This window comes from Colossoma macropomum, unplaced genomic scaffold (genome assembly GCF_904425465.1).
Source record: "Colossoma macropomum unplaced genomic scaffold, Colossoma_macropomum, whole genome shotgun sequence".
In the NCBI taxonomy this organism is placed as follows: domain Eukaryota; kingdom Metazoa; phylum Chordata; class Actinopteri; order Characiformes; family Serrasalmidae; genus Colossoma; species Colossoma macropomum.
Window position 1 is genome coordinate 26,241,154 of NW_023494807.1, and position 27,746 is coordinate 26,268,899.

Consider the following 27,746-nt stretch of genomic DNA (forward strand, 5'->3'; position numbering starts at 1 on the left):
CACTCGAATCATGTCAATCAATCATGACTGCTGACATGGTTTCTGACACTGTATGACATACTACCATTCAAAAAAGAGCACAAATGTATGTCGCATGGCTGAAAACAGTAGCAGCCATATCAAAGCCTGAAGTTGACAACAGTACATCTTACAGAGTCAGAAACCACATCAGCAAGTCTGTTTTAATATTACTGAACACACCGACACTGTGATAATTCAGACATGCAGGTTTGTCGGGACCAAGAGCTATTTGCTTCCTTGCCCAAAGCCCCGACATATGATGGTTTTTAAAATCTGTACTATTCTGTGCTGTGGTTTTGTTCTAATTATTGTCTTAATCACTTACAAAAAATAAACAAAAATAAAATAAACAAAAATAGAAAGGGTAGAATAAAAGACATCAGCCGCTGAGTTCTTGTGGAAGGGAGAAAAAGCCTTCTTCTTTATTTCAGCATCAGGTGGCACAGGGTTTAGAGAGACCCAACTGCGCAAATACAGTATTCCAAACAACAGTTTATATACCATTTATCTGGGGTAATATGATATCCCCCCGCCTTACTTCTCAAATTTTGATATTAGCTCATTCTCTAATAGGTGCATCTCTTCGTCCATCAATTTGGCCATCGCATGATGAGCTCACTCCTCAAAACTGGCTTCAACAGGTTTTTACCAGCCTGCTCTACCTTTCAGGTCAACTTGCCCCTCTCTTCCCTGGGTCAGTAGGTACACACAGGCCTCTCTGTGAACCCAGAGGCTTTCTAGTGTCTAGAATCTCCTATGCAGACAGACTAAGGCCGACCCTTTGTGAGAGAATTAATATTCTCTGTTAGGCAATACTACCTATTTGGTTATTCATTACAAAATCTAATCTATTTGATTACTGAGTAAGGGAATATTTATTCAAAATTTCTGTCAGTTTCCATAGTATTAACCTGGGGGCTGTAAGCTGGTACTTGTTAGTTACATTAGCCTCATAGCTCCAGTGGAAAATTAAGAAGCAAACTGTGGACAGCAAACATGACTCAGGTGATGAGCCACATTTGAGGTGAGGGGACGTGTACATTTGCTTTTTGGCCTAACAGTAGCTTCAAAGCACAACCCTGGCCAATAAAGTTTCTAGAACGCTTACACATTTCCTTTGAAAGGAAAAATGTATACTTTCAGGCAGATGTGTTCCTCTGTGTTCCTGGAGATCTATTGCCCTGCAGAGTTTCGTTCCACACCTAATCAAACACACCTTATTCAAATAATCAGTGTCTTTAAGAGCACACGAAACTTGGAGCAAGGTACATTGGATTGCTTGATTCCCAGGGTCATTCTTCTGCTTTCTTTTGTTATCTTATGCCTTCAACAGTTATCTTTACTACAGTCACACTATGTGACCTATAAATGATAACATGCCATATGGTAAGTTGATGTTTATTATTGATTTTATTATTGTTAGTAGCAGTAGTAGCAGCAGAAGTATTATAAGCTTATTGAATGTACTAATATGTTAAGTTTTTTATATTTTAATCTGGATGGACCATGTCCTGATAGTTGGCAGGAGTGAGTCACTTTGGATCATGCCACGCAGACATCACTAATTATCCCAGTGTGCCAAATAATCTATCCTGTATTACACAACAGTCACTTATTAAACATATCTGGTTGCTACAACAAGCAAACGGAAACTGTTGAGGAACACCAGGTCCAATTATGAGCTGATGACTCAAATAATGTGTTCTAGATGTGCAGGGCAGTAGGTCTGCAGGAACTATGCTAGGAACCACTGATACACTATATGGCCAAAAGTATGTGGACACCACTTCTAGTTATTGGGTTTGGGTGTTTCAGCCTCGTCCGTTGTTAACAGGTGTATAAAGTCAAGCACATAGCCATGCACTCTTCACAGTCTAGCACTGGCAGGGGTCATACTGATGAGCTCAGAGAACTTCAAACATGGCACTGTCATAGGATGCCACCTCTGCCACAAGTCAGTTTGTGAAATCTCTGCCCTGCTAGATCTGCCCCAGACAACTGTAAGTGCTATTTTTGTGAAATGGAAGCACCTAGGAGTAACAACAGCTCAGCCAAGAAGTGGTCGACTATGCAAACTCACAAAGCAGGGTCAGCAAGTGAGCTTTTTGCATCACTCACTACAGAGATCCAGACTGCCTCTGCAACATCAGCACAGGAACTGTGTGTCGAGACCTTCACAAATTGAGTCTCCATGGTCAAAGCAGCTGTACACAAGCTTAACATCACTAGGTGCCATGCCCAGTATGGGCTAAAGTGGTGTAAAGCACACTGCCAGTGGAAACTGTATTCTCTGGAGTGATGAATCATGCCTTACTATCTGGCAGTCTGATGAAAGAATCTGGGTTTGGTGGATGCCAGGAGAATGTTACCTACCTGAATGCATAGTGCCAGAAGTAAAGTTTGGTGGAGGAGGAATAATGGGCTGGGGCTTTTTCAGGGATTAGGCCACTCGGTTCCAGTGAAGGTTAATGTTAATGCCACAGCACAGAAAGACATTTTAGAAAATTATATGCTTCCAAACTTGTGACAAGAGTTTAAGGAAGGCCCTTTCCTGTCCCAGCATGACTGTACCCCTTTGCATGAAGTTGGCTTTGTGTTTCGCGTGGAGGACCTCCTGTGGGCTGCAGAGAGCCTGGACCTCAACCCCACTGAACACCTTTGGGGTTAACTGGAACATCAATTGCGAACAAGGCCTTCTCCTCCTACATCAGTGCCTGACCTCACAAATGCTCTTTTGACTGAATGAGCATGAATTTCCACAGACACTCTCCAAAATCATGTAGAAAGTCATCCCAGAGGAATGTTATAGTTGCAAAGGGGGAGCAACACCATAATAATGCCTATAAATTTGGAATGAGATGTCCAACAAGCTCATATAGATCCATGTACTGTTGGCCATAGAGTGTATGAAAACTTGCCCTCAACCCTGAAACTCACTTTTTCTTCAATTGTCCTTTTCTAGCTCTGGCTTGCGGGGCTCACAGTCACTTTAACGCCTGCTCCAGCGAGTGCCCTGCCACTTGCTCCATGCTGGATGCCCCAGAGAACTGTGGGACCTGTGAAGAGAGGTGTGAGTGTGATGACGGCTTCTTGCTGAGTGGAGAAAAGTGTGTACCTGCAGACGACTGTGGGTGCTGGGTGGATGGACAGCACTATGAGGTAAGTATGGAATGTAGGGGACAGATTAGCCCATTTTTTTACACATTTTGCTTTAGTTTTTAACTAGAACCACAAAGCTAATGTAGCTTACAAGTAATGGAAGCTTAGCTGCACCTGTAATCACTGCGCTAACTGCATGCCTAAATCACACACTTACCCCATTGCACTGATGATAATCTCACATAGCCTTTTATTGTGTTTTTTGGTACTGTATGACATACTGCTATCTATATAAATGGACAAAAATACAGACAAAATCCAAGCTAGACTGATGCTACTGTTGTTTTAATCTATGCAACATACTTTTGTCCATTTTTATATATAACAGTCATACAGTGTCAACAACCAGGAAGTCTATTTGAGATTACTTAACAACTGAATGTGATTTGAGGCAGTAGTGTATGATGATTTAGACTCGCAGTTTACATTAGGAGACCAAGATCCAAATCCAGAGTAGCCAATTTGTGCTCCAAACAAGCAATTAGCCAACTGATTATTTTATTTTGGAAGATCTGTGTAGATATTTAAGAAAAGAAAATAAAGTTGTCCATCAGCCAATTTGGCTATAAGGAAATAAAAATCAGAATCAGCCAGAAAAATTCATGGAGCAGTGGAACCGTGTTATCTGGAGTGATGAATCATGTCTTACTATCTGGCAGTCCAACGGAAGAATCTGGGTTTGGCAGATGCCAGGATAACACTACCTACCCGAATACATAGTGTCAACAGTAAAGTTCGGTGGAGGTGGGATAATGGTCTGGGGCTGTTTTTTCTGTCGTTCTTGCCCCTTGGTTCCAATGAAGGGTGATGTTAATGCTACAGCACACAGAGACATTTCAGACAATTATACGCTTCCGACTTTGTGGCAGCAGTTTAGAGAAGGATCTCACCTGTTCCAGAATGACCATGCCCCTGTGCACAAAGTGAGCTCCATAAAGACATGGTCTCACGAGTTTGGTGTGGAGGAACTCCAGTGGCCTGCACAGAGCCCTGACCTCAACCCCTCTGTACACCTTTGGTATGAACTGGAACGTCAATGGACACAAATTCCCACAGACACACTCCGAAATCTTTTGGAAAGCCTTCCCAGAAGAGTAGAACAACAAAATCAGAATCGACATAAAAATTCATGGTCTGTAAACCTCTAAATTACACAATATTAAACTGGCAGATATACTTGATTACTTGTTAGTTACAACCTCATACTAAAGTTGGAACTTCAGACATCAAATATGAATTACAGATACATTTGGGGTAAAGAGGAACAACAAGTAATTATCAATTTTTGGCCAAACTATTGCTTTAAAGGGCTCATATCATGGAAAAACAAAAATCCTTTCTTTTTTGGAATAATAAAGTTTAATTTTGTTTGTAAACATTGTTGCATTTTCAAAAATCCTGTTCACTCCCCAGCCCATATAGACCATACTGGAAACTAAGCTGCAAAAACAGCTCATTTTGAACAATTTTTTTTTTTGTGATGTCATTAAAAAACAAATCATTTACATATATCCACCTAGTCAGCCTACATCAGCTTAGCCCCACCCATTATCCCTGATGTTCTAAGGAGTGTTTCAGGAGTGTTTCTCAATACAGCACAATACAAGGCAACCAAACAGAAGAGGAGTTATTTACATGTATCAGTCTTAACAGCGCAGTAACAAAAGAAGCCTATTAAATTCTTACGGATGAAGAGAGGTTAGAAAATGCTAGTGGAAAAAAAAAATCAAGACTATTTAACATAAAACCACATAAACGTCAGAAGTGGACCTCAAGAGGAGGATATGGGCCCTTTAAAATACAGTTACAACCTTTCCATCTGCTTCGCTTTCAGAAAGGAGAGACATTCATGCAGGGTGACTGCGAGAAGCAGTGCCTATGTGCAGGCCAGGGCACTGTCCAGTGCTCGGCTGCTTCCTGTGTGGCCCACGAAGTGTGCAAAGTGAAGGATGAGGTCTTGGGCTGCTTCCCCTCCAGCCCAGTCACCTGCAGCATCTACGGTGACCCCCACTATATCACCTTTGATGGCAAGGCCTACTCGTTCCGGGGTACCTGCAACTACACCATCGCTAAAACCTGCACGGCCAGCGCAGCCTCGTTCACACTAACGGCTCGGAATGAGGGGCGGAGCAACTCTTCGTCTCTGAACTCTGTGGCTCTGGATGCAGATGGTCTTCACCTTGTCATCAGGAAGAACAGGCTGGTTTATGTAAGTACTGCTGTTTTGGTTATGCTGTCAGTGTCACTGTACAACCAGTCATGAGCAATGTGCATTGTCCAAGGGGAATTCCACCATTTTTTCTAAATTTCTGCATATTTCAACCGCTCTGGTGTAAGTCATTCAGAGTGGTTTGATGTGAAAGGCTGAAAATAGAAATAAACAGTGACTCTGATTTGCTCACAATGTGGTGATAAGAAACAGGAGTCATGATGTCTGCAGCACCGTAATATAAGCAATTTATCCAAAATGACCAGTGAGCTGCTTAAGTGTGCAAATTGGAAACTGTAAACTGCTTAGTTGTGAAATAGTAGTGAAAATGAAAATGTAAATTTAAAAAAATGCATTTTTAAAAATGCATTTAAGGCTAAAAACCTTCAGGCATCAGCAAATACATACATAATTATCTCTTGTAATAACTTTCTGTGAAGGAGCACTTAAAGGCATTGAACACTTAAGACGTCTGGTTCCTATCACCACCACTGTGAGAAATTCAGACTTGGCAAGTTTTTCTAGAATGGAGCATCTCACATCAAACCACTCTGAATGACTTTGTTTACATCTTAAAAATTGAACGATGCAGGCATTTTAAAAAATTGGTGGGATTCCCCTTTAACGTTCAATATTAGCTATAGTATGTCTGGTTCATCTAATACTGGCCTTTTTAAAAATACTGTTATACCTTAGAATAGCGAGAGTTATTATTTTTGTTTTGCATTCTGCTATGCAAATGTGCACCAACTGGTCACTTCATTAAGTACCCCTCTTTGTTTCTACACTCATTGTTCATTTTATTAGCTCCACTTTCCATACAGGAGCACTGTGTAGTTCTACAGTTACAGACTGTAGTCCATCTGTTTCTCTGTATACTTTATTAGCCCATTTCATGCTGTTCTTCAATAGTCAGGACCCTCACAGGGCAGGCACTGTTTGGGTGGTGGATCATTCTCAGCACTGCAGTAACACTGACGTGTTGGTGGTGTGTTAGTGTGTGTTGCACTGGTATAAGTGGATCAGACAGCAGTGCTGCTGGAGTTTTAAACTTTGTGTCCACTCACTGTCCACTCTATTAGACACTGCAGGTAAAGTCAGAGACGATAGCTCATCTGTTGCTGCATAGTTTGTGTTGGTCATCCTCTAGTCCTTCAACAGGATGCTGCCCACAGGAAGCTGTTGGCTAGATATTTGTAGTTGGTGGACTATACTTGGCCCAGCAATGACACTAACACACTAAGACTAATACCTGCTCTGTGGTGGTCCTGTGGAGGTCCTGACCTTTGAAGAAAAAGATAAAAAGTGGCTAACAAAGTATGCAGAGAAACAGATGGACTACAGTCTGTAATTGTAGAACTACAAAGTGCTCCTATATAGTAAGTGGAGCTGATAAAATGGACAATAAGTGTAGATACAAGGAGGTGTACTTAATAAAGTGACCTATTGGTGTAAATATAGTTTCTCAATCAATTAAATTACACTCATTTGCAAAAGTTTGGGCACCTCTGGTCAAATTCCATGTTTTGTTGTTTCTCTAAGTTGAAATAAGTGAACACATCCTCTACAGAGAACACACTTCTGCACATTTAATACACAAGTACTGTTCATTTTCTGAGTTTAACATATTGAGAAAAAATAAAACATGACCCATGCAAAACTTATGGCACATTTTATGTTTATATATATATATATATATATATATATATGGCAAAAATGGCAAAGTATGATATGCATTTCTGAAAACAAGTTGCATGCACAACAATGACTTAATTCAAATGATAATAAAGCATCTCCTCTTCTACTCCACAAACACAAATGTGCTGTTGATTGAAAAGTCAGAATCCGTACTACTGAATTTCTTTGCTGGGTTCAATGAACTACGAGCGAGAAACAGCTGATACTGATTTACAACATGCTCATGTTATCACCAGTGATAACTGTGACATCTAAGTTAAACGATCAGGAATCTGCAGTGAATGTCAACAGAACCTCAGCAAAGCATTCCTGTGCCAACTTTGAGTGGTTCTGCTGATAGCTGGAAGCAAACAGAAACTCACAGAATGTTGTCCCCATGAGGGAGGGGCTTCCCGGTTCAAAAGTTCAGAGTATCCATAATGTTCATGTTCCACAGTGTTCCAGATAAGATCTGCTAACAGTGTAATATATAAGATCTGAAACTTCTTAGGGTTTGTCTTTGTGTTGATAGGAGTTGCATATCAGTGAGTGCTGACTGATAAAATACAGCCCTGTATGTTTAAGAGAAATGTCACTGCATGCTGTTGTTAAGGTCTTCCAGTATTCTAAACCACTGATTAACCAGCTTGGGTAAGGTACATTCTGAGCTATCTGTATTTACAATAAAAATCTGTATTTCTATAGTGTCACAAACAACAGCTTCAGGATTATTAACCACAATGTTGATGTATAAATAGCAAATATTGAAAAAGACACACAAATAGTAAAAAGTGCTTTCCTCTTTAAAAAGCTTACACAAGACTGGAGCTGCACAGCGTTTGTCACACAAGTGTTTGTAATACAGAATACAGGATAAGATCTATTAGACCATTTTATTTCTTTAATTACCGATTTGTAAAGTTACATTTTTTCACCATTGTAATGTTCGCTAGCTTGACTTCAGCATCACATCATTACAGTTCTATTATTGTATTATATTATGATTAATAGTTGTTAGAGTAAATTAAGTTAACTGAAAAGTGACAGCAGTGTTACCAACACAGTAGGCTTTGACTTGCAGGCCATGAGACCTCTGTAATTCGATATCTCACAGATTCAAAGTCCGATTTCTAACCGAAAATGAAAGCTTAAAATGCGAAAGAAAGCCAACTGCTTGCTTGTGGTTGTTTACATTGCCATGGCTACACAAGTGTCCCTGAAACATCCACAAGTCCTGGTCAGCCAGAGAAGTTTCGTTTTTCTAGCTTTTCCCTCCATTTGAATTACGGAGTTTGAATTTGGTTAATGATCGCCAAATCACATCTATTTAGAATCAGTGAGGTTCTGATGGCTCTGCGTTCCGGTTTAAATGAATAACCAAAGCTAAAATCAATTATAAACATGTTATCATCCCCAGATAAGCAGGCACCCACTGGTCAATATTTCAGATGCTTAACAAATGCGAAAAAGCAGCAGGCATGCGCAAGTCAATGGCATTGTAATGGGTCAGCCTGTGCTGCCGGTCACCACCAGGCGGCTGAGGCAGCGCAGTAGAAGAGCTGGTGGATCTGGGTAAAAAAAAAACTCCAAGTCCCAGAATCCCCAGCGCTAATTAGCATTGAACAGGCACAACTGCTGGGCTCAGCTTAAAAGCCCATGCCAGCAACAGCGCTCTGTTGTACCTTTGTAGAGGGGTGAATGGTATGGTACTCTAGACAAAGGTTTGTATTTGAGAAAAGACAAGAAATGAAAAGAATCCTGCTCAAAACAAAGAAAAGATAAACTCAAGAAGAAAGTTTCCCCCCAGTGAGTGAGGGTAGATTTGTATTGGCTTTGTGTTTGTTTTCATAAACACTTTGTTTGAGCACGCCACTTTTCTGCGTCTCCTTTCTCTGCCCTTCCTGCCATTATGGTAAAATGCCAGCCACCAAAACACAGATCAGCAGTTCAAATCCGGCACCGGTTAAGACCTTAGTGATTCTCCCAGCACTATCATCTTCTGCCCTCTTCAACAAAACCCCTGTCAGCAAAAAAAAAGACACTTGGATCCACCCGTCCCTTCACAGGCACGATGTCAGATTTTTCAAAAAGCTGTGTTTTGCCCGTCCGCATGAAAACACTTTCAAAAATCTCCACCCTGAGAGCATTTCTTTAAAACTGAAAATGCTGTTTTCATATGGACGGGAGGCCAAAATGCAGCAGAAATTGTTTTCAAAAATGTCCAGATACGTGTGGAAAGACCTAAGATAACTCAAAGGTTTCTACCTAACTCAGTCGGTGAGATGTGAACAATTTCAGAGTGGGTTGATGTGAAATGCTCCGTTCTACAGAAACTTGATGACTATCCAAAACCACTAGCGAGCCTACATGTGCTTGCATATGCAATGTTGATAGTGGTAAATCTAAAATAAGACGCTTTCAATGGGAAGTACAGTCTGCATGCCCCTCTCCACCATGAATTTGTTTTAAATACACATATTTTAGGCCAAAATCTTAATTCAAAACTGTGGTAAAAGAATGTATTTTTTAATACTGTAAAAGCATCTCGTAAAGTTTTTGTAACCATTTCATGTCATTACTTTCTTTGGGGGAGCTTTCAGAGCCATTCAATGCAAGACGTCTGGTTCCTATCACCACCAATGTGAACAATTCTGACTTTCTCTAGAACGGATCATTTCACATCAAACCACCCCAAATTACTTTTTTACATGTAAACGAGTTGATTATGCAGGAAGTTTTGGAAAATTGTTGGAATTCCCCTTTTAACATTTACAATACTATGTATGGTTCCTCTTGATGTCATTTTAAGAAAAAAAAAGACTGTAAGACATGCTTTTAGCTTAGCGTTCCTTTTTTCACTTTATTGATGCAAAGTTAATTATCATCTTGTTAGCATGGCAGCTTCATTTATTTGGAAAATATGACAGTATTGAATATTAGCAATATCACTCCGCACTAACTTGATCCTATGGTCTTTTTCCTTGCAGATAAATGGAAGTCAAGTCTCTCTTCCTTATTCACACAGCACCTCAGTCAAAGTATTGCAGACGGGTCAGTATGTGCAGGTGGACACAAACTTCGGTCTGCGGTTCCTGTTCAATGGAAACGACCGACTGTTTGTGCAAGTAGACGAGAGACACAAGGGCACAGTGTGTGGACTCTGCGGAACCTACTCCGGAAGTCAGTTTGATGACTTCTTGACCCCTGATGGCAATGTAGTCCCGTACCCACATGATTTCGCTAGCAGCTGGAATACTCATGACAATGACTGGACGTAAGCAACTGTTTCATTGACCATTTAATCAAGAACACCAACCAGGTGCACTGTTGCTGATGCAGCAGCATTACTGAGATTTTAAAACATGTCATTGTCACTGCTGGGTTGAGAACAGTCCGCTCACCCTAAATATCCAGAAACCCGTGTTTCTGTGGTCAGAAACTGACCACAGATGAAGAGCTAGTACCTAAAACTTGTGAAGGCCCAGTTGATCAACCAGAGAAGTTGAGATTTCTAGCTTTTCAATCCATTTGAATTGCAGAGTTTGACTTTGGTTAATGATCGTCAAATCACATCTATTTAGAATCGTTGAATGTTCTGATGCCTTTGCACTACGGTTTAATGACTAAACCAAAGCTAAATTTAATAATAAACATGTTAGCCAGACACCTAGTGGTCAGCTGTTTTTCAGATGCGTAACAAAAAACTGTTTTGCCCATCCACATGAAAACACTGAAAGTTTTCAAATATCTCCACACTGGACAACGTTAAAATCTCCATTTTCAGTGACTAAAAATGCTGTTGTCATATGGAAGGGAGGCCAAAACACAGAGAAAACAGTTTTCAAAAATTTCCAGATACGTGTGGAAAGGGCCTATAATAACTCAAATATTTCAAAATTTCTACAAAATTTAGTCACTGAGATGTAAACAAATTCAGAGTGGGTTGATGTGAAATGCTCCGTTCTACAGAAACTTGATGACTGTTCAAAACCAAAACCACTAGTGAATCTACACGTGCCTGCATATGCAGTACTGATAGTGGTAAACCTGAAATAAGAAGCTTACTGTGGAAACTACAGGTGTCTGCAGGCACCTCTCCACCAGGATAAAGAGCTAGAGGGGGTATACAACTAAAACTTGTGAAGTCCAGTTACATCAAAGTTTTTGCTTACAAAGGCCCAAATTAAAAAACTAACATAAGAGAATGGTGACAACAGTAACCTTCAAATGCTTCACCATTAATGATTAGTCCAGATAACTAATAAAAAAATAAAAACACATCAAATGTATTTTGATAAATTGTTTTATTTGAACATACTTTTATAACCTAACAAGTTTCTCTTTTAACTTCCTCTCTGGTTCAGTTGTAGCGATGGCTCTCCAGAAGATCCAGAATGTCCACCTGAGCTGGACAACGAGGGTTTCAGGGAGTGCAGCAAACTGTTAGGTGAAGCCTTCAAGGCCTGCCACTGGTTCGTGCCCCCTCAGATCTTCGTGAACAGTTGTGTGAGTGACCACTGCACCTCAGGAGGAGACCTGCCGCAGCTGTGCACTTCTCTGCAGAATTATGTGGCAGCATGCGAGGTGGCTGAGGTGTTTCTGGCAGACTGGTGGAAGGACACTGTCTGTGGTGAGTGGATACTATTAATTACATTCCACCATTTTAGTGTAGTAGTGGGCAGTATGGACAAAAAAAAATGTTAAAGTATAGTTCAAATTTCGAATGGTCAGTATATATCATGGTGTACATACTGTATATTTCCAATAAAACCATTTTAGATGCTTAAGTAAGCCCTTTTTGGAGGTAAACATTGGTTTATTATTGTGGGATGTCCCTTCATGTTTTAATAGAGCCAGTTTAACAACCAAAGTAAATCTGAAATATTGTTATTGTGCAATACAGTAAGAATAAAACTGAACAATGTATAGATTAACCTATGTCAATATTGCTTTCTAACACTAGCCACACTTGCCTGGAAAAAATGATGGCAAATTTTTTACGTCTTAAAGACTGAAGTTGGCTTCTTATTCTCCAGCTTTTTGTTCAGAGTGGGGCTAATGATGGGAGAAAACAGTTGGAAATGGTTAATAAACAAGAATTTTGTGGCTCTTTTAAAGATGGTATATTTTTTAAAAATGTAGTGGGTAGCTGTTCTTCAAAAATGTAACTGTATTCTGAATACTGCCTTCACAAAATGTAACTTGGACTGAATACAGATACTTATGCTCTGTATTCTGGATACATATTCCCAAGACTCGTATTCTGTTACAGCTCAACACTGGTGGTGATGACAGGAACCAGACATCCAGAGTTCAATGCCTCTAAATGCTACACCCTTCAATACAATTACATGAATATGCAGTATGATGCCAGCAACTTTATTTATTTATTTTTTAACAATAGCTTGACAGAAGCATTTGGCCCAAAATGTATTTTTTTAAATCCACTCATGGTGGAGAGGTAGAGAAAGGCTTTTTTCAGGTTCATCACTATTTTACCATCACCAGTATTATATATAAAACTCATGTGGGTTCACTGATCGTTAAATAAAATGGCTGTATTTGCATTGTAGACATAATGACCCCTGGTTGCCATCACCACTGTAAAAAAATCTGAGTCATGGTTTCTCTAAAATGCAGCATTTCACAGCAAACCAATCTGGCTTTGTTCATATTTTAATGTCTAAATTATGCACACTTTTTCTCAGTTCTCATTTAGGGATTTAGGGATATGTATTCATTTTTAGAATTAGAAACTAACTTCTAATAAATGCCACATTACCTTACTAACACTTACCTGTTACTGATACTCTGCATCCACTGCAGCCGTCATCCCAACCACACCACCAACAGCCCCAACCAGTCCCGCACCAACAGACCCCGCCACCCCAAAACCCACACACCCCACCACCTCAACTCCATCTGCTGCGAGTAAGCCATGCGTCTCCCTCAGAGTTAACTCCCAATATTTTCACTGTGATGTTATAACTAAATGGCCTTGAACTGGTTTACACAGGTTGTCCATGGAGCTGTAACTTTGACCAAAATGAATGTGGATGGGAGCAGCTAATCCAGGACAGCTTTGATTGGACAAGGTGGTCTGGGCCGACACCCACTGACTTTACTGGCCCAACCAGTGACCACACTACAGGAAGTAAGAGGAAGGAATAAAATGTTTCTGTCTAACCTTAACTTATCTGTAAAACTATACACTTTAATATAACCTAGTATAGGGGAGTAAAACTGGGTGATCTTTTGAAACTGATTTATGACCTCACAAAAGCCACTAATATCATTACTGACATCATTATTTACAATATAAATACAGTCTATTATAATAATAAACACTATTAATAATAATAAATCTAAAAATGAATAACACATTGTCTACTTGTTGTGCACTACTCTTCAGGTGGCTTCTACATGTATATAGAGGCTGATGGAGTCCACTATGGTGACTCGGCCCGTATGATGAGTCCAGTGTGCAATACTGTGGGCACCCAGTGCCTGACCTTCTGGTATCACATGTACGGTTGGGCGACCGCCATGGCACTAAACGTTTATAAGCTAGACGGCAGTCAAGCTGCCAAAATCTGGTCCAGGCTCAATAACCAGGGCAACAGCTGGCAACTAGCCCAGATAGAGGTTGACTCATTGGGACCATTCCAGGTCAGTAATGACTATACAACAACAATAAAGAGTGCTTTATAATCAAAACATTACAGCTTCATATATGTAGGACAAAAGTATTTCTCTTTCTTTTTGTTGCATTTGAAAACCTTTTTTCCTTGAAATTAGAGTGCTTATAAAATCCGCTTAAAGGCATGCATCCTAGCCAAGCAATATTTCTGTTTATACATTCATATAAATTATTTCAGATTATTGTGGAAGGCATTAGGGGTTCGGATGTTCAGTCAGACATGGCATGGGATGATGTTACAATAACATATGGAAAGTGTGGAGACCTAAGTGTGAACCTAAACCCTGAAACGTCTTCACCAACCCATGGAGACCAGGCCTTTATAACCCCAGGTAAGCCAGATACAAGCAGAGCGTATCGTCGCTGTCGGAACAAAATCTCACATCTACTTTTTCGTCATTTTTCACTTTTGACATATCAGCTCCCATTTCAATGTGTGAGAGTTTCATGATGAATGGACCAACAGAAATGGTCCTTAAACTGCTTGGAATGAACCTCTTTACTTTATTTTACATTAAAAGTTGTGGATGTTTTTTTCACTGAAGTTATGCTGACATTGTGAAGTAGTGCAAAATAAAACATTCAACAGTTTGAACACCCTGGTCAAATGACAGGTTTTGTTGATTTTCTAAGCAAAAAGGAGCGAACACATCCTCTACTGAGAATTTAAATGTGGTATTTTTCTTCAAGTGCATAATTTCTATTTATTTATAGTTCAACATATTGGAAAATAATGAACATAAAATATACAATGTGCCTTAAATTTTGCACAGGCCACATTTTCTGTTTTAATTTTTCCAAAATTTTAGACAACTTGGTTAAATGTTTATTTTTCTAAGCAAAAATAAGTAAACACATCATCTATGGAGAACTTATTTCCTCATATTTCCTCAAATGTTAGAGCACAATTTCTCATTTTTGAAAAAAAATAAAAAAAGCATAATATAAAATGTGCACTTTGCACAGGCAACAGTATGTTTTAGTTTTTTCCAATATGTTACATTCAGCAAATAAACAGTGAGTGTGCATAAAAATGTTTAGAAGTGTGTCTCTAGAGGATGTGTTCACTTATTTTCACTTAACAACAAAACATGTAATTTGACCAGGGGTTTATAAACTTCTGCATACGACTGTATCTAGAAAACAGGAGCTCCTTTTATAAAACTATGACTATTCAATCCCTGCTACAGCTCTGTTTCCTCCAGTTCCATCTCAGCCAGGAAATTCCAGCAGCCATCCAGGTAGGAAGCAAAGCCAGTATTAAGCCAGTATTAAGCCAGTATTAACATTATTCTGATAACAGAATATTCCAGCATCTAGTACTAAATTCATATTAGCATTGAGTCTAAACATTGTGTTTCATCATAGAGTCACAGTTTGAATAATTGCTGTGTTGATTGTTTTTATAGTTTATTATTAAAATATTTGACAGTGTGCAGAATCGACTGTGACTTTGAGAAAGACCTCTGCACCTGGAATCAGTTACTGACTGATGTTTTTGATTGGACGAGACACAGTGGCTCCACCCCCACGCCCATGACCGGTCCTTCCTTTGACCACACAACAGGAAGTCAGTATCCCAATTTACAAGATAATTATAAATATAACATATATTGTGTTAAATAAATAGAAATTGCACTGTTTTTATAGAGGAAATAAGCCAGTTTCACCAAATCATTATACTGTAGATTTTGATCTCTGCTCAGCTCACATCAGTGTTATACTCACCATTTCCATTTCTCTCCATTCATCTCTCCTCATCCTCCTCTTCTTCTCCAGGTGGTCACTACATCTACATTGAGGGAGACAGTGCCACTCATGGCGATACAGCACGTCTCCTCAGCAAGGAATGCACTGACCAGCAGCCGCAGTGTCTGCAGTTCTGGTACCACATGTACGGTTCCAGCTGGACCATGGGCCTGACCGTCTTCCTGCTGCACGGCAACCAAGCCCAGGAGGTCTGGAGACAGAGAGAAGACCAAGGGAACACCTGGCATCGCGCTCTAGTTGACCTCATACCAGAGGGCAACTTCAAGGTCAGTGAGATTGTTATAGCAGTAGCATTAATTACAGCTCTCAGACATAACAGTCTAACTGTGTTAAATATCAGGTCATTCTAAAGTAAATTTACGGTTGGCCATAAGAAAATACTGAACAGCCCAGCATACTAGCTTTAGGTACCGGTTCCTGTGACTGAGAGAGATGAAGATTTTTTAAAATGTATTTTTTATCTCTTCTACATAATCTACAAATGTTACTGTACTGTTAGATTATCTTTGAAGGACGCAGAGGTGATAATGCTTGGTCTGACGTTGCTGTGGACGACATCTCTCTACACAGAGGAACTTGTGAAGGTACTTTTCTACTATTAAGAACTATGCCCAAATTTAATAATTAATTTTTGATTTGATGACACATTGGAAAACAGCTTATAGGTCCATAAAATACTATTTGTGTGGACACACTTTCCAAAAATGGAAGCACACATGTTGTTGTTGTTTATTATTACTTTATTTCTTGATCATTTTAACAATATTTTGTTCATTTTAAAAGCAATAATGGCAATTATATTTTTTGTGAAATATTTTTGCTTCTCATTATTATTTATTTATTCATTTATATGGCATTCTAGATTTAATAAACAATGCAACTGCACTGCCTACACCTGAGGGGACGACAAGAGATATCACAGACAGCAGCACAGCTACAACTCCAGATACCCCCACTCCAGAGACCACCACAATAACCACAATATCGGAATCTGTGTCTGGAATGTGGACTGAGCCTGTCCACACCACAGCCGAGCCTGTCCACACCACAGCTGAGCCGGTCCACACCACAGCCGAGTCAGTCCACACCACAGCTGAGCCGGTCCACACCACAATTGAGCCTGTCCAAACCACATCTGAGCCTGTCCACTCCACATCTGAGCCTGTCTACTCCACAGCTGAGCCTGTCCACACCACAGCCGAGCCTGTCCACTCCACAGCCGAGCTTTTCCACTCCACAGCCGAGCCTGTCCACACCACAGCTGAGCCTGTCCACACCACAGCTAAGCTTTTCCACACCACAGCTGAGCCTGTCCACTCTACAGCCAAGCTTTTCCACTCCACAGCCGAGCCTGTCCAAACCCCAGCTGAGCCTGTCCACTCCACAGCTGAGCCTGTCCACACCACAGCCGAGCTTTTCCACTCCACAGCCGAGCCTGTCCACACCACAGCTAAGCTTTTCCACACCACAGCCGAGCCTGTCCACACCACAGCTAAGCTTTTCCACACCACAGCTGAGCCTGTCCAAACCCCAGCTGAGCCTGTCCACTCCACAGCTGAGCCTGTCCACACCACAGCCGAGCTTTTCCACTCCACAGCCGAGCCTGTCCACTCCACAGCCGAGCCTGTCCACTCCACAGCTGAGCCTGTCCACACCACACCCGAGCTCTTCCACTCCACAGCCGAGCCTGTCCACACCACAGCTAAGCTTTTCCACACCACAGCCGAGCCTGTCCACACCACAGCTAAGCTTTTCCACACCACAGCCGAGCCTGTCCACACCACAGCTAAGCTTTTCCACACCACAGCTGAGCCTGTCCAAACCCCAGCTGAGCCTGTCCACTCCACAGCTGAGCCTGTCCACACCACAGCCGAGCTTTTCCACTCCACAGCCGAGCCTGTCCACTCCACAGCCGAGCCTGTCCACTCCACAGCTGAGCCTGTCCACACCACACCCGAGCTTTTCCACTCCACAGCCGAGCCTGTCCACTCCACAGCCGAGCCTGTCCACACCACAGCCGAGCTTTTCCACACCACAGCTGAGCCTGTCCAAACCCCAGCTGAGCCTGTCCACTCCACAGCCGAGCCTGTCCACACCACAGCCGAGCTTTTCCACTCCACAGCCGAGCCTGTCCACTCCACAGCTGAGCCTGTCCACACCACACCCGAGTTCTTCCACTCCACAGCCGAGCTTTTCCACTCCACAGCCGAGCCTATCCACACCACAGCCGAGCTTTTCCACACCACAGCCGAGCCTGTCCACACCACAGCCGAGCCTGTCCACTCCACAGCCGAGCCTGTCCACACCACAGCCGAGCTTTTCCACTCCACAGCCGAGCCTGTCCACACCACAGCCGAGCCTGTCCACACCACAGCCGAGCTTTTCCACTCCACAGCCGAGCCTGTCCACTCCACAGCTGAGCCTGTCCACTCCACAGCTGAGCCTGTACAAACCACATCTAAGCCTGTCCAAACAACACCTGAGCCTGTCCACATCACAACTGAGCCGGTCCACATCACAACTGAGCCTGTCCACACCACAACTGAGCCGGTCCACATCACAACTGAGCCTGTCCAAACCACAACTGAGCCTGTCCAAACCACAACTAAGCCTGTCCAAACAACACCTGAGCCTGTCCACACCACAACTGAGCTTGTCCAAACCACAACTGAGCCTGTCCAAACCACTACTCAAGCAGTCCAGCCCACAACTGAGCCTGTCCATACAACAACGGAGCCTGTCCAAACTACAGTTGAGCACATCCAGACTACAGGCTCACTAGATACCGTACTGTCATCTACTTCGACAACAGCCAGACCAGTTGAAACAACAACACCAAACACTACAACAACAACCACAACAACAACTCCTCAACCAAGTAAGGAATACAGTCTCTAACAACTGCTATACTATTATAGAAAACCCCTGATTTAAAGAAGTATAACAATACATTGCGACATAATACATTGCGATGTAATGTATTGGTGGTGATATTACACCATTTAATACAGTTGCATTGTTTAATCACTAATGTGTTTGCATTCAGCCCACAACAGTATGTTCAATAAACCTAGAATACGCTCACACCAGTGCATTCAGTAAACCTAGAATTAGGGCTGTGTCTGGTGATGGTTAATCGAGTTACCGTGGTAACAGCCCTCAGTGACAGTAAAAGCTAATTTACTGCCAGTTCAAAGAAAACATAGTTAATTTATTGATTTATTTTGTGCAAGACACTACTACTTCCATATGCAACCCTAACTGAAGTTTTAAATGTTGGGTGATATCTTAAATTAATACGACATTTATTGTACCTAATATAGATGACATCGTTCAAGAAACACAGCTTTGGTGGTTAAACATGCTTCTAGCTGCAGGCAAAAAAGCTGCCTCTATGGTACGGTGTGTTTTAGAATATCCTCAGACCACAGCGTCAGGTTTCAGACTGAGAAGCATCTTTGGTCTCAGGAAAAACATCATGTCTCAGTTCTCATTTATCAGGTGAAATCAGTAGTTTCAAACATCATCAGCTGAAATAGCTCCAGAAAAGTCAAATGGCTAAGCTTAGCTGCCACAATCTCATAGACAGTAAAGTTGGTGTCACATTCACAATTCCATGTTTTCTTACTGGTCTCTGGTCTCAAAAGTCTTTGGACACCCCCCACACTCCAATAATTACATAAATGAAAATAATTGTTTAATTATTAAAAATCAAAGACCTGTGAGATTAGATTTAGCTTTAGTAATGTGAAATATTCTATTGTGTCATCAACATCGTTGCAGTTTTTGTGTAAAATCTGTATCAAATTGAATTCAATTTAAATTGAGATTTCTTGTTTGTCTTTATAGGAGAATATTTCATGTGGCAGTAATGAATAAAAATAGCAATGGGCCTAAAAAACAAAATACTTTTCTTTTTTTGTGTATCTAACGGTTGCATCTGCAGTAGACTATTCCAAGTATTTGATCCCTCTTGAAACCTTGTGATCTGAGTTGTGACGTTTTCACCCTAGACCCAGGACGCTTGCTCTGAGAGTTTGGTACCTTTGTTTGATTTTCGAGCCCAGGAGTGGTCAAGAGAAGCGATCTCTGGTCATCCTGAAATTAGTGGTCTGAAGTTAGGTTCCAGAAAACTCTGGTGTGCTCCACTGCGCATGTCGAAGCAATCTGCTCCCAGCACTGCATGTAGGGTTGCATGATTAGTTCATTTTGTAGCATGACTGCCTCGACTTCGCGTCACTTCCCTTTTCAAGTTTTGGAAAGGATTGTTTAGACAGGAGATTGAATGCAATTGAGTGTTTGTATCCATGGAAAATAATAAAAAAGCAGCAAATGGATGAAGCTAGTGCCTGCCATTTTGCAAACATTGCGCAGTTCCATACGCCACTTTTCTGCTGTTGTTTATTAAATAGCGATGATGTGAAGATGATGAAGAAGTCTCCGCTGACACCGTCTTGCTTGTATAAGATGTTTATTACAAAGTAAAACAGTTTCATATCAAGCACGATAAAGTACCTGAGAGGGGATCCGTGCCAATTCTGAAGTGTCCCCTTCCGAACAGTATGACCTACTGCTTATATAGGGTGGTTGTTATGGAAAAAGGAGACTTTTGCTTGGATACTACACTGCGCACATCGATCCATGATGTGGACGGATTTCTTGTGCGTGTAAACAAACCTGTGATAATGAGCCCCTCCACTAACAAGCCCAGACTCGGTATTTGGGACAAGTGGGTAAACGCCCTGAGGCCCCTGGCACCCCACAGCTGAGCCTGTGGCACTGGCCTCACTGGCCCGGTCAATATTCCACCCCTGCCCCCAATCCGGTATAATCGTTTACTGTGGTTACTGTCTATAGTGTTACCCAAAAATTAGGGTTCTGTATCCGGCACAGGCCTGCCTAGGATGAATTGAATCATAAGCTGCGTGTGGTTGCACCCCTAACAACGTTCAATGCCTCAATCAGGAATAGACAAAACTGGGTCAGGGCTGAATTTACTAAACAGAAGCCTGGTAAAAAGCCTGGTATAAGCCTGGTTTTAGAGGGAGCACCGTTATTTAAAAGCTTTTATAGCTACAACACAATGCATATACATGTTGCTGTTAGCACATAGATTCAGAGCGATGTATGTGAGATTGAATGTTTCCATTCTCCCTTCTCTTTCTCTCTAGCGCCCTCTTGCCCCATTAACAGCCACTACTCAAACTGCGTACCCACCTGCCAACCAACTTGCGAACAACTGCATGGACCTCCAAACTGCAACGCAGACAACTCGTGTGTGCAGGGATGTGTTTGTAACGATGGTTTTGCTCTCAGACAGAGCGTATGTGTGCCCGTCTGGGAGTGTGGTTGCCAAGATGACAATGGCAACAACCATCATGTAAGTACAACAAGTAGTTCCTTATTAATGGGATCAGACTACACCATACATATGCATTTACATAGATGAAGAAAAAAATGTATTTAACTAAACTGAGGATAAGCTGGCACAGAGCATATATATGAAAGCTGTAGACCGCATGTGCCAGAATTTGTCTTGTAAACTTTTCATTGTGCTTTTTGCTGTTTTGATTACATTTAAAAATGGATTTTATATTTTGCTTTTTTTAAAACAAAAGCTGCTTCTTCTCAAACATCCCAAGCCAGACTAACATCGGGTCTCTCCTTTATCCACCTCCAGTTTGGTGAGACGTGGTACAGTCCTCACTGCACTCAGAAGTGTGAATGTAAAAGAAAGGGCAGTCAAGGGGAGCTGAAATGTAAGGATAAGGAGTGCAATGGTAACAAGGTGTGCCTGATGAGCGAGCAGGGAGAATACAGCTGCAAGTCTGCAGGTAAAAAACTGACCAGAAGCCATTTCACTGTTTTGTTTGAGGTGATATGCAGTATATTTTACTCCATTTTACTGTATTACATTATTACTTTGATTGAAATCTTCTTTCCAAAAGACACCAGAAATATACTGTTGCTGTTGTAACAAAGCCTTGCATCTCTGCAATGGTGCCTGCATAGAGAAAGAAAAAGCTGTTCATAGCCACTTTCTACAGACCCCTAAGTGGCCATTCCACTCACGGAGTGGAAATCAACTTAATATAATAAAATAAAAGATTTTTTTGCTCTAACTACCCTGCTGAAAAAAAAAAACATAAAAGCCATTAAGTGTTTCTGTTGGTTCTTGATGGTTTTGTAATGTGTTTTGGCTTTTCTGATTAGTTGATATCACAGTGTAAATCATCCTGATGATTTAAAAAAAGTGACCAATGACTGATTCTAAATACATAAAGGTTGTTCTACAGGAAACTAGTGATATAAACTATTAAGTCAATTCCGATTAGAAAGCAAAACCATTAGGTTTTAATCCTAATAGTTTCTAATAGTCTTTTTTATCAGCAGAGTCAATTATCAGATTAACTAAAACACTGTTGGCTCTCTCTGTGTGTGAAATGTTGTGACTCTGTATTGAGCTGCTAGCGAGTAATGAGGGGTGACAGGCAAGGGGTCTCCACAAAGACAGCCATGCCGAGCTAAAACAGACAGCCCAATTTCATAGCAAACAAAATAGCATTTAAACACAGTAAAAATACTTGCTTGCTCACCTACAGAGACGTAAATCTAGTTTGCTTCCAGTTTTGTAAAATCTTATACATTTCCAATGAAATATATACCATCAACATTATTAAGCCAAAATTCCATACCTCCAATACAGGAAAAAATTGCATGGCTACAATGGAAAGGAGTTAACTTTAACATATTTTAATGTAGTATTTCACATTATATTTCACATTATATTATATTAGACATTTATCATATTATATTATATTAGACATTTATCATGCAATGTTAACACAGTCTAAGGCAGGTGACATTCAAACAGTGCAAAAAAACTTGCAATATAGAGTTGATGTATGACGACAATATGTACATTTTTCAAAATAAAAGAGCTGGATGTATGGATGTTAGTTTTAAGTAGTAATAAAAATAGGCCTCAGAGATAAAAATGGCCAAAACAATGTAAAGGACTATTTATATATGATTTATCATCAAAATCAGTTCAAAGTAAGACACTTCTATCTTAAAAATAAAGCACATTTGGTGTAATTTTCAACAAAAATATCTACATGCATGTAGCGTCAGTCTAGGCTTAATTTAAGATGTTTCCCATCTACTAATGCAGTAAGAAGTAAGGGTTAAAAGTACGGGGTGAGCACGAGTGTTCGAGCACTCAGTTAACAGTTCATGGTTTGGATACTGAAATTATTATTTGGGTATTTGTTACATTTCATCATGTAAAGACATGAGAAAATATACAGGCCAACAATTCAGTGAAATTCCAATCTTAAGTTTTATATTACTCTTTGACACTATGTGACTGAATGTGAAGCCAAGGGGGCGTTTTAAAGAACATGATAGGGAAGGCAGAAATAGGGCGGCCGGCTCTGGCACTGCTTTTTCACCAACTATGCTAATTATTCTAGATCCAGAAACAGTGAAAATATTTATCTGACAAATGAACATATCAGCACATCATCCGCTGAGGAGAAAACACCTTGAGTAGATGAAGACAGTGATCAAAGACCTCATGAGCAGCCAACATTGTACCCAGATAGTGTGGTTAGTCAGCTACCAATTTCCCTTAGCTATTTCTGAATAATAAAACTTTTTCAAAGTTGAAACATGAAGTTTGTTTTTCTTTCTCTTTGTTGCTGCTTTTTCCTTCTTTGCAGTCAGTCAGATATCCATTCATCAACCATTACAGATGCTCAAACATCAAAATAAGCCTAGATGCTCATCCCTAGTTGAAAGTACTGCAACTCCATTTTCTCTTCTGTGTCTCAGATTTCAGTGTTTGCTCCATTGATGATGATCCTGAGTACAGAACCTTTGACAACTTGAATCACAAATTCAAAGGCAAGCACTCATATGTCTTGGTCCAGACCTCCAACCTGCCAAAGAACATTCCAGAGGTCTACATAGAGGGCATCAACCAGAAAAGCAGAGAGCAAGAAAACGGGGATGAAGACCATGACGATGAAGACGTAGATGGCAGGGAAAGGGGTGACGATGATGACAGCAGTGAAGAGAATGATGACAGCAGTGAAGAGGATGATGATGATGGCCGTCTTCGTGCTCTCAGAATCCGAGTGTACAACCATACGGTGGAGTTTAGAGAGGGCAGGAAAGTGATGGTGAGAACTTTAATACTAATACTTTAATACATTTAGTACAACCATATAGCTGTTGCTAAGCTAAAAGGCTTACAAAAAAGCCTAAATCTGATCTGTGACTGCTGGTCATGGAAGCTTATGATCATCGCTGTCAATAAAATGGTCCGATAAAATGTTTCAAAATAACTAAAAGTAATGTTTTTTCCTGCTTATATGCAGTTTCCATTTTGATGCTACTAGGTTTTGTGATGATGACCATGATGATGCGTAATAGGACCAGAACTATACTGACTGTACCTTTGCAGGCAGTATTGTTATCCAAACTGCAAATGGAAGATTTGGAGACAACTATGCACAGTCCCTAAAGAAAAGTCTCCTCAGAACTCGCAACGTTTCATTTCTGAGAATCCTTGAAAAAAACTGCATTAGATAGATGCACTCAATTCATGGTTGATGTTTTCAGTTCCTGTAGGAGCCTAAACAACATTAACAATGAAACTGAGGCCTTGTCCACACATATGTGAATGTTTTTAAAAACTCTGTTTTCCCTCTGTTTTCAAAAAAAACCCGTTGTCAACAGCATCATCTCTACGTCAAAACGAGAGCTGCAAAAACGACTCAGAAACGCTCACATGAACATGACAACCCAGTAGAAGGCGATAACACTCCATAAATTTTGATGCCATTCGCCTCAGGAAAAACATTGTGCACTTGAATACGGCACAAAAAATAGAGTTAGCCCCGAAGCTAAAGCAGATATTTTGTTTCAAAGTGACAGGGAGGTATAACAATTAGCATATACACCAATCAGGCATAACATTATGACCACCTCCATGTTACTACACTCTTTGTCCATTTTATCAGCTCCACTTACTATATAGGTGCACTTTGTAGTTCTACAATTACAGACTGTAGTCCATCTGTTTCTCTGCATACTTTGTTAGCCCCCTTTTACCCTGTTCTTCAGTGGTCAGGACCCCCACGGACCCTCACAGAGCAGGTCCTATTTGGGTGGTGGATCATTCTCAGCACTGCAGTAACACTGATGTGGTGGTGGTGTGTTAGTGTGTGTTGTGCTGGTCTGAGTGGATCAGACACAGCAGTGCTGCTAAAGTATGCAGAGAAACAGATGGACTACAGTCTGTAATTGTAGAACTACAAAGTGCACCTATATAGTAAGTGGAGGTGATAAAATGGACAATGAGCGTGGAAACAAGGAGGTGGTCATAATGTTATGCCTGATCAGTGTACTTTGACCTGCCATCCTTTAAACATCATTAATTCAGTGTTTCACACAGATTCAAAGTCCAGTTTTTCTAAAAAATAACAGCTTAAAAATGCAAAAAAAAATCCTACAGCTTGCTGGGAGTTTGTTTACATAGCTACAGCCATGCCTCCATCTGTAAAACGTCCACATAGTCCTGATCAGTCTTTAGTTTTTCTAGCATTTCCCTACATTTGAATTTTGAGGAACTTATTTCAAATCTGACTTCAGTTCTGCATGCTTAGTAAACTACAGGCATGTACAAGCACTGAAAATGAAACACTGAAATTGTTCTCAGAAATCTCCACCATGGACAGTGCTTTCAAAAATCTCCATTTTTAGGGAACAAAAACTGTGTTTTCTTGTGGACAGAAGGCAAAAACACAAAGAAAAAATATCCGGTTACGAGTGGGCGGGGCCTGAAAGACACAGGTGAATTAGCTGGTGGGATTTTTTCAGGATCAAGATGACAAAATACATATATTTATTCTTATTATAGGTTAATGGGGTGCTGGCCAGTGCCCCTGTCTTCCCCACCCCAGGATTAAAGATTTTGGAGCATTCTTCTCGTCTTTACCTCCAGACTGACTTTGGCCTCTCAGTAGAGTTCAAAGGCAAAGGCAAAGCAGGTAAATCAAAATATTAGTTATGTTAGTTGAATCCATTTATGTTCTATATTACCGGCTTTGTATAAAGTTAAGCCTCCTCCTCCTTTGATTATTTATATAGAAATCTCGCTGCCTGACACATATGAGACAAAGGTTGGCGGACTCTGTGGGAACTTCGATGGCAGGAAAAACAATGACATCATGAAGCCGAATGGTGAACAGGCGAAGGACGTGAATGAGTTTGGAGAAAGCTGGAGAGTCGTGGAGGAAAAACCTGCAGTCAGACGGAGGTAGAGATCAACTACTAGACATGAATTAATTAATAGATTACTTAATGTATTAGGGCTGTCATGATTACTCGATTAAGGTCAATTTGTTGATTTAAAACAATCAATTAAAATGTATGTTATCGATTAATCAGCTTAGTGATTAGTTCATAATTTGAGTGATGAACATGGTATTACGAAGTCGTGTTCAGCAGTCTCAACATTCTTCAAAAGGGGGAGCTATTAGCTCTCAAGTTGCTTTTTAGTTGTGCTCAAAACTGTGTTCAGATATACAGCTGAATGGCAGATATATTTAAAAATATTTGATATTTAGAAAAAATGTCTTAGAAAACATCTGTGCAGGAAATAGATCTGTGAATCTAAAAAACTGCAGTCAGATGTTACAGACCACAAGATGTCATATCGCATGATCTTTAAATATGTCAACAGAATCATTTCATGGTTCAAGCGTCATATCATATCGTTGGGTGGGTCTGCAGTGATTCCCACCCCTGTTTCATGGTTTACAAAGTGTCTTCATCCTTGCTATACAGCATGTGATCTCACAGTTCTATGCATATGTAGCTATTTTATATGTCTGGCACTGTTTAAGCTTTCATTTACATGTAATTTAGCTAAAAATGTACTTTGTGTGTATTTAAATATTGTCTGTGTGCACACAGATACTCCATAAAATCATTCTTTGATATCACTCCACTTAATTCTGTTCTGTCCTCTTTTTTTCTCCATTTTTTATGCAGGCGGTCTTCACTGCTCTACGCTCTCTTAGGCCTACGCCAGTGAAAAGGAAATGAACAATTACATTCTGTATTAAACCGTTTATTAAAATATTAAATTGTTCATTCAAACTGAAATTGTAATTTTTTCTTCATTCATATCAGTCTTGTCCTACGAAGGCTTTCTGTATAGTGTATAACTGTTCAAGGTTTGGAGAGGAAAGTTTGTGACTGTTCTATTTATATATGTATCTATTTTTTAAACTAGATAGGTTTCATTTACACATAATTTAGCTCTGTGCATTAAAATGAACAATTTTCAGACTGTATGTTTTGTTTTTCATTTCTTGCATAAAGCCTGGGAAAAAGGCTTAATACACATACAACATCCTTCATCTCTTGAATGTGGGTGGGTGGTCATATGTAAATGTATTCATGGTTGTGACATCAGAGCACTGAAGACTTTACTATTTTTCAGAGGAACATTTTTGTGTCATTGCTTTCCAAAAATTAAAGAACCACCTGTTTTTCTTCCCGATTTTCATGTTTCTGCATCGTTTGAGCTCAGTAGCTGCCATTTACATTAAGTGAAAATTTCAGGTATTACTTTATCTTGAGTGGTCCTTTTGTAGATGATTAAGAAACTCTTTACAGGATATCAGTAACACATCAACAACATATTAGTGAAGTAGCAGTAGTGAAGCATCTGAATACACTGAATAAATATCTTAAAGATGTACTGTTGATACATTTTATACATTAAGTATCTATATTATGTTACATGAAGTAGACTTAATACGTTACTTCCAATAAGCAAAAACTAACCTTTCCCAACTTTACCCAAAACCTAATCCTAACCCTCACCATGGCTCTAATCCTAACCCTGACCTGAACCTCAATCCAAAACCTAATCCAGCTGAGCTCCAGGTACAGAATGGTGTCAGCAGTGTCTATAACAGCTTGTTGAGGATGTTGAGATGGTCTGTATTAAATCTGTTAGATGTTCAGTTTCTCTCAGGTCAACATAAACAGACTCCAAACAAACGTGAAAAACAACTGAATTCAGCAGATTATAAACAAATTTTGTTTACACAGTTAATTAAAAGAGTCTTGATAATCTACTGAATGTATTCACTGCTGCTACGTCATTGATATGTTGACGTTACTGAG

General features: G+C 40.3%; 1 protein-coding gene across 1 annotated transcript in view; it reads left to right on the forward strand.

The window, feature by feature from the left end:
• Nucleotides 1-26,905, forward strand: part of LOC118796832 (zonadhesin) — a 58,284-nt gene extending 31,379 nt beyond the window's left edge. Inside the window, exons 9-27 of the mRNA XM_036555960.1 lie at nt 2,984-3,180; nt 5,015-5,389; nt 10,054-10,340; nt 11,431-11,696; nt 12,893-12,997; nt 13,083-13,220; nt 13,479-13,735; nt 13,945-14,098; nt 14,957-15,007; nt 15,199-15,336; nt 15,546-15,802; nt 16,036-16,120; nt 16,399-18,414; nt 20,708-20,916; nt 21,217-21,370; nt 23,373-23,722; nt 25,465-25,594; nt 25,695-25,863; nt 26,601-26,905. Of these exons, the coding sequence (XP_036411853.1) occupies nt 2,984-3,180; nt 5,015-5,389; nt 10,054-10,340; nt 11,431-11,696; nt 12,893-12,997; nt 13,083-13,220; nt 13,479-13,735; nt 13,945-14,098; nt 14,957-15,007; nt 15,199-15,336; nt 15,546-15,802; nt 16,036-16,120; nt 16,399-18,414; nt 20,708-20,916; nt 21,217-21,370; nt 23,373-23,722; nt 25,465-25,594; nt 25,695-25,863; nt 26,601-26,643 (5,381 nt within the window). The 3' untranslated portion in view covers nt 26,644-26,905. The remainder of the gene's footprint in view (nt 1-2,983; nt 3,181-5,014; nt 5,390-10,053; nt 10,341-11,430; nt 11,697-12,892; nt 12,998-13,082; nt 13,221-13,478; nt 13,736-13,944; nt 14,099-14,956; nt 15,008-15,198; nt 15,337-15,545; nt 15,803-16,035; nt 16,121-16,398; nt 18,415-20,707; nt 20,917-21,216; nt 21,371-23,372; nt 23,723-25,464; nt 25,595-25,694; nt 25,864-26,600) is intronic.
• Nucleotides 26,906-27,746: the final 841 nt, after the last annotated feature.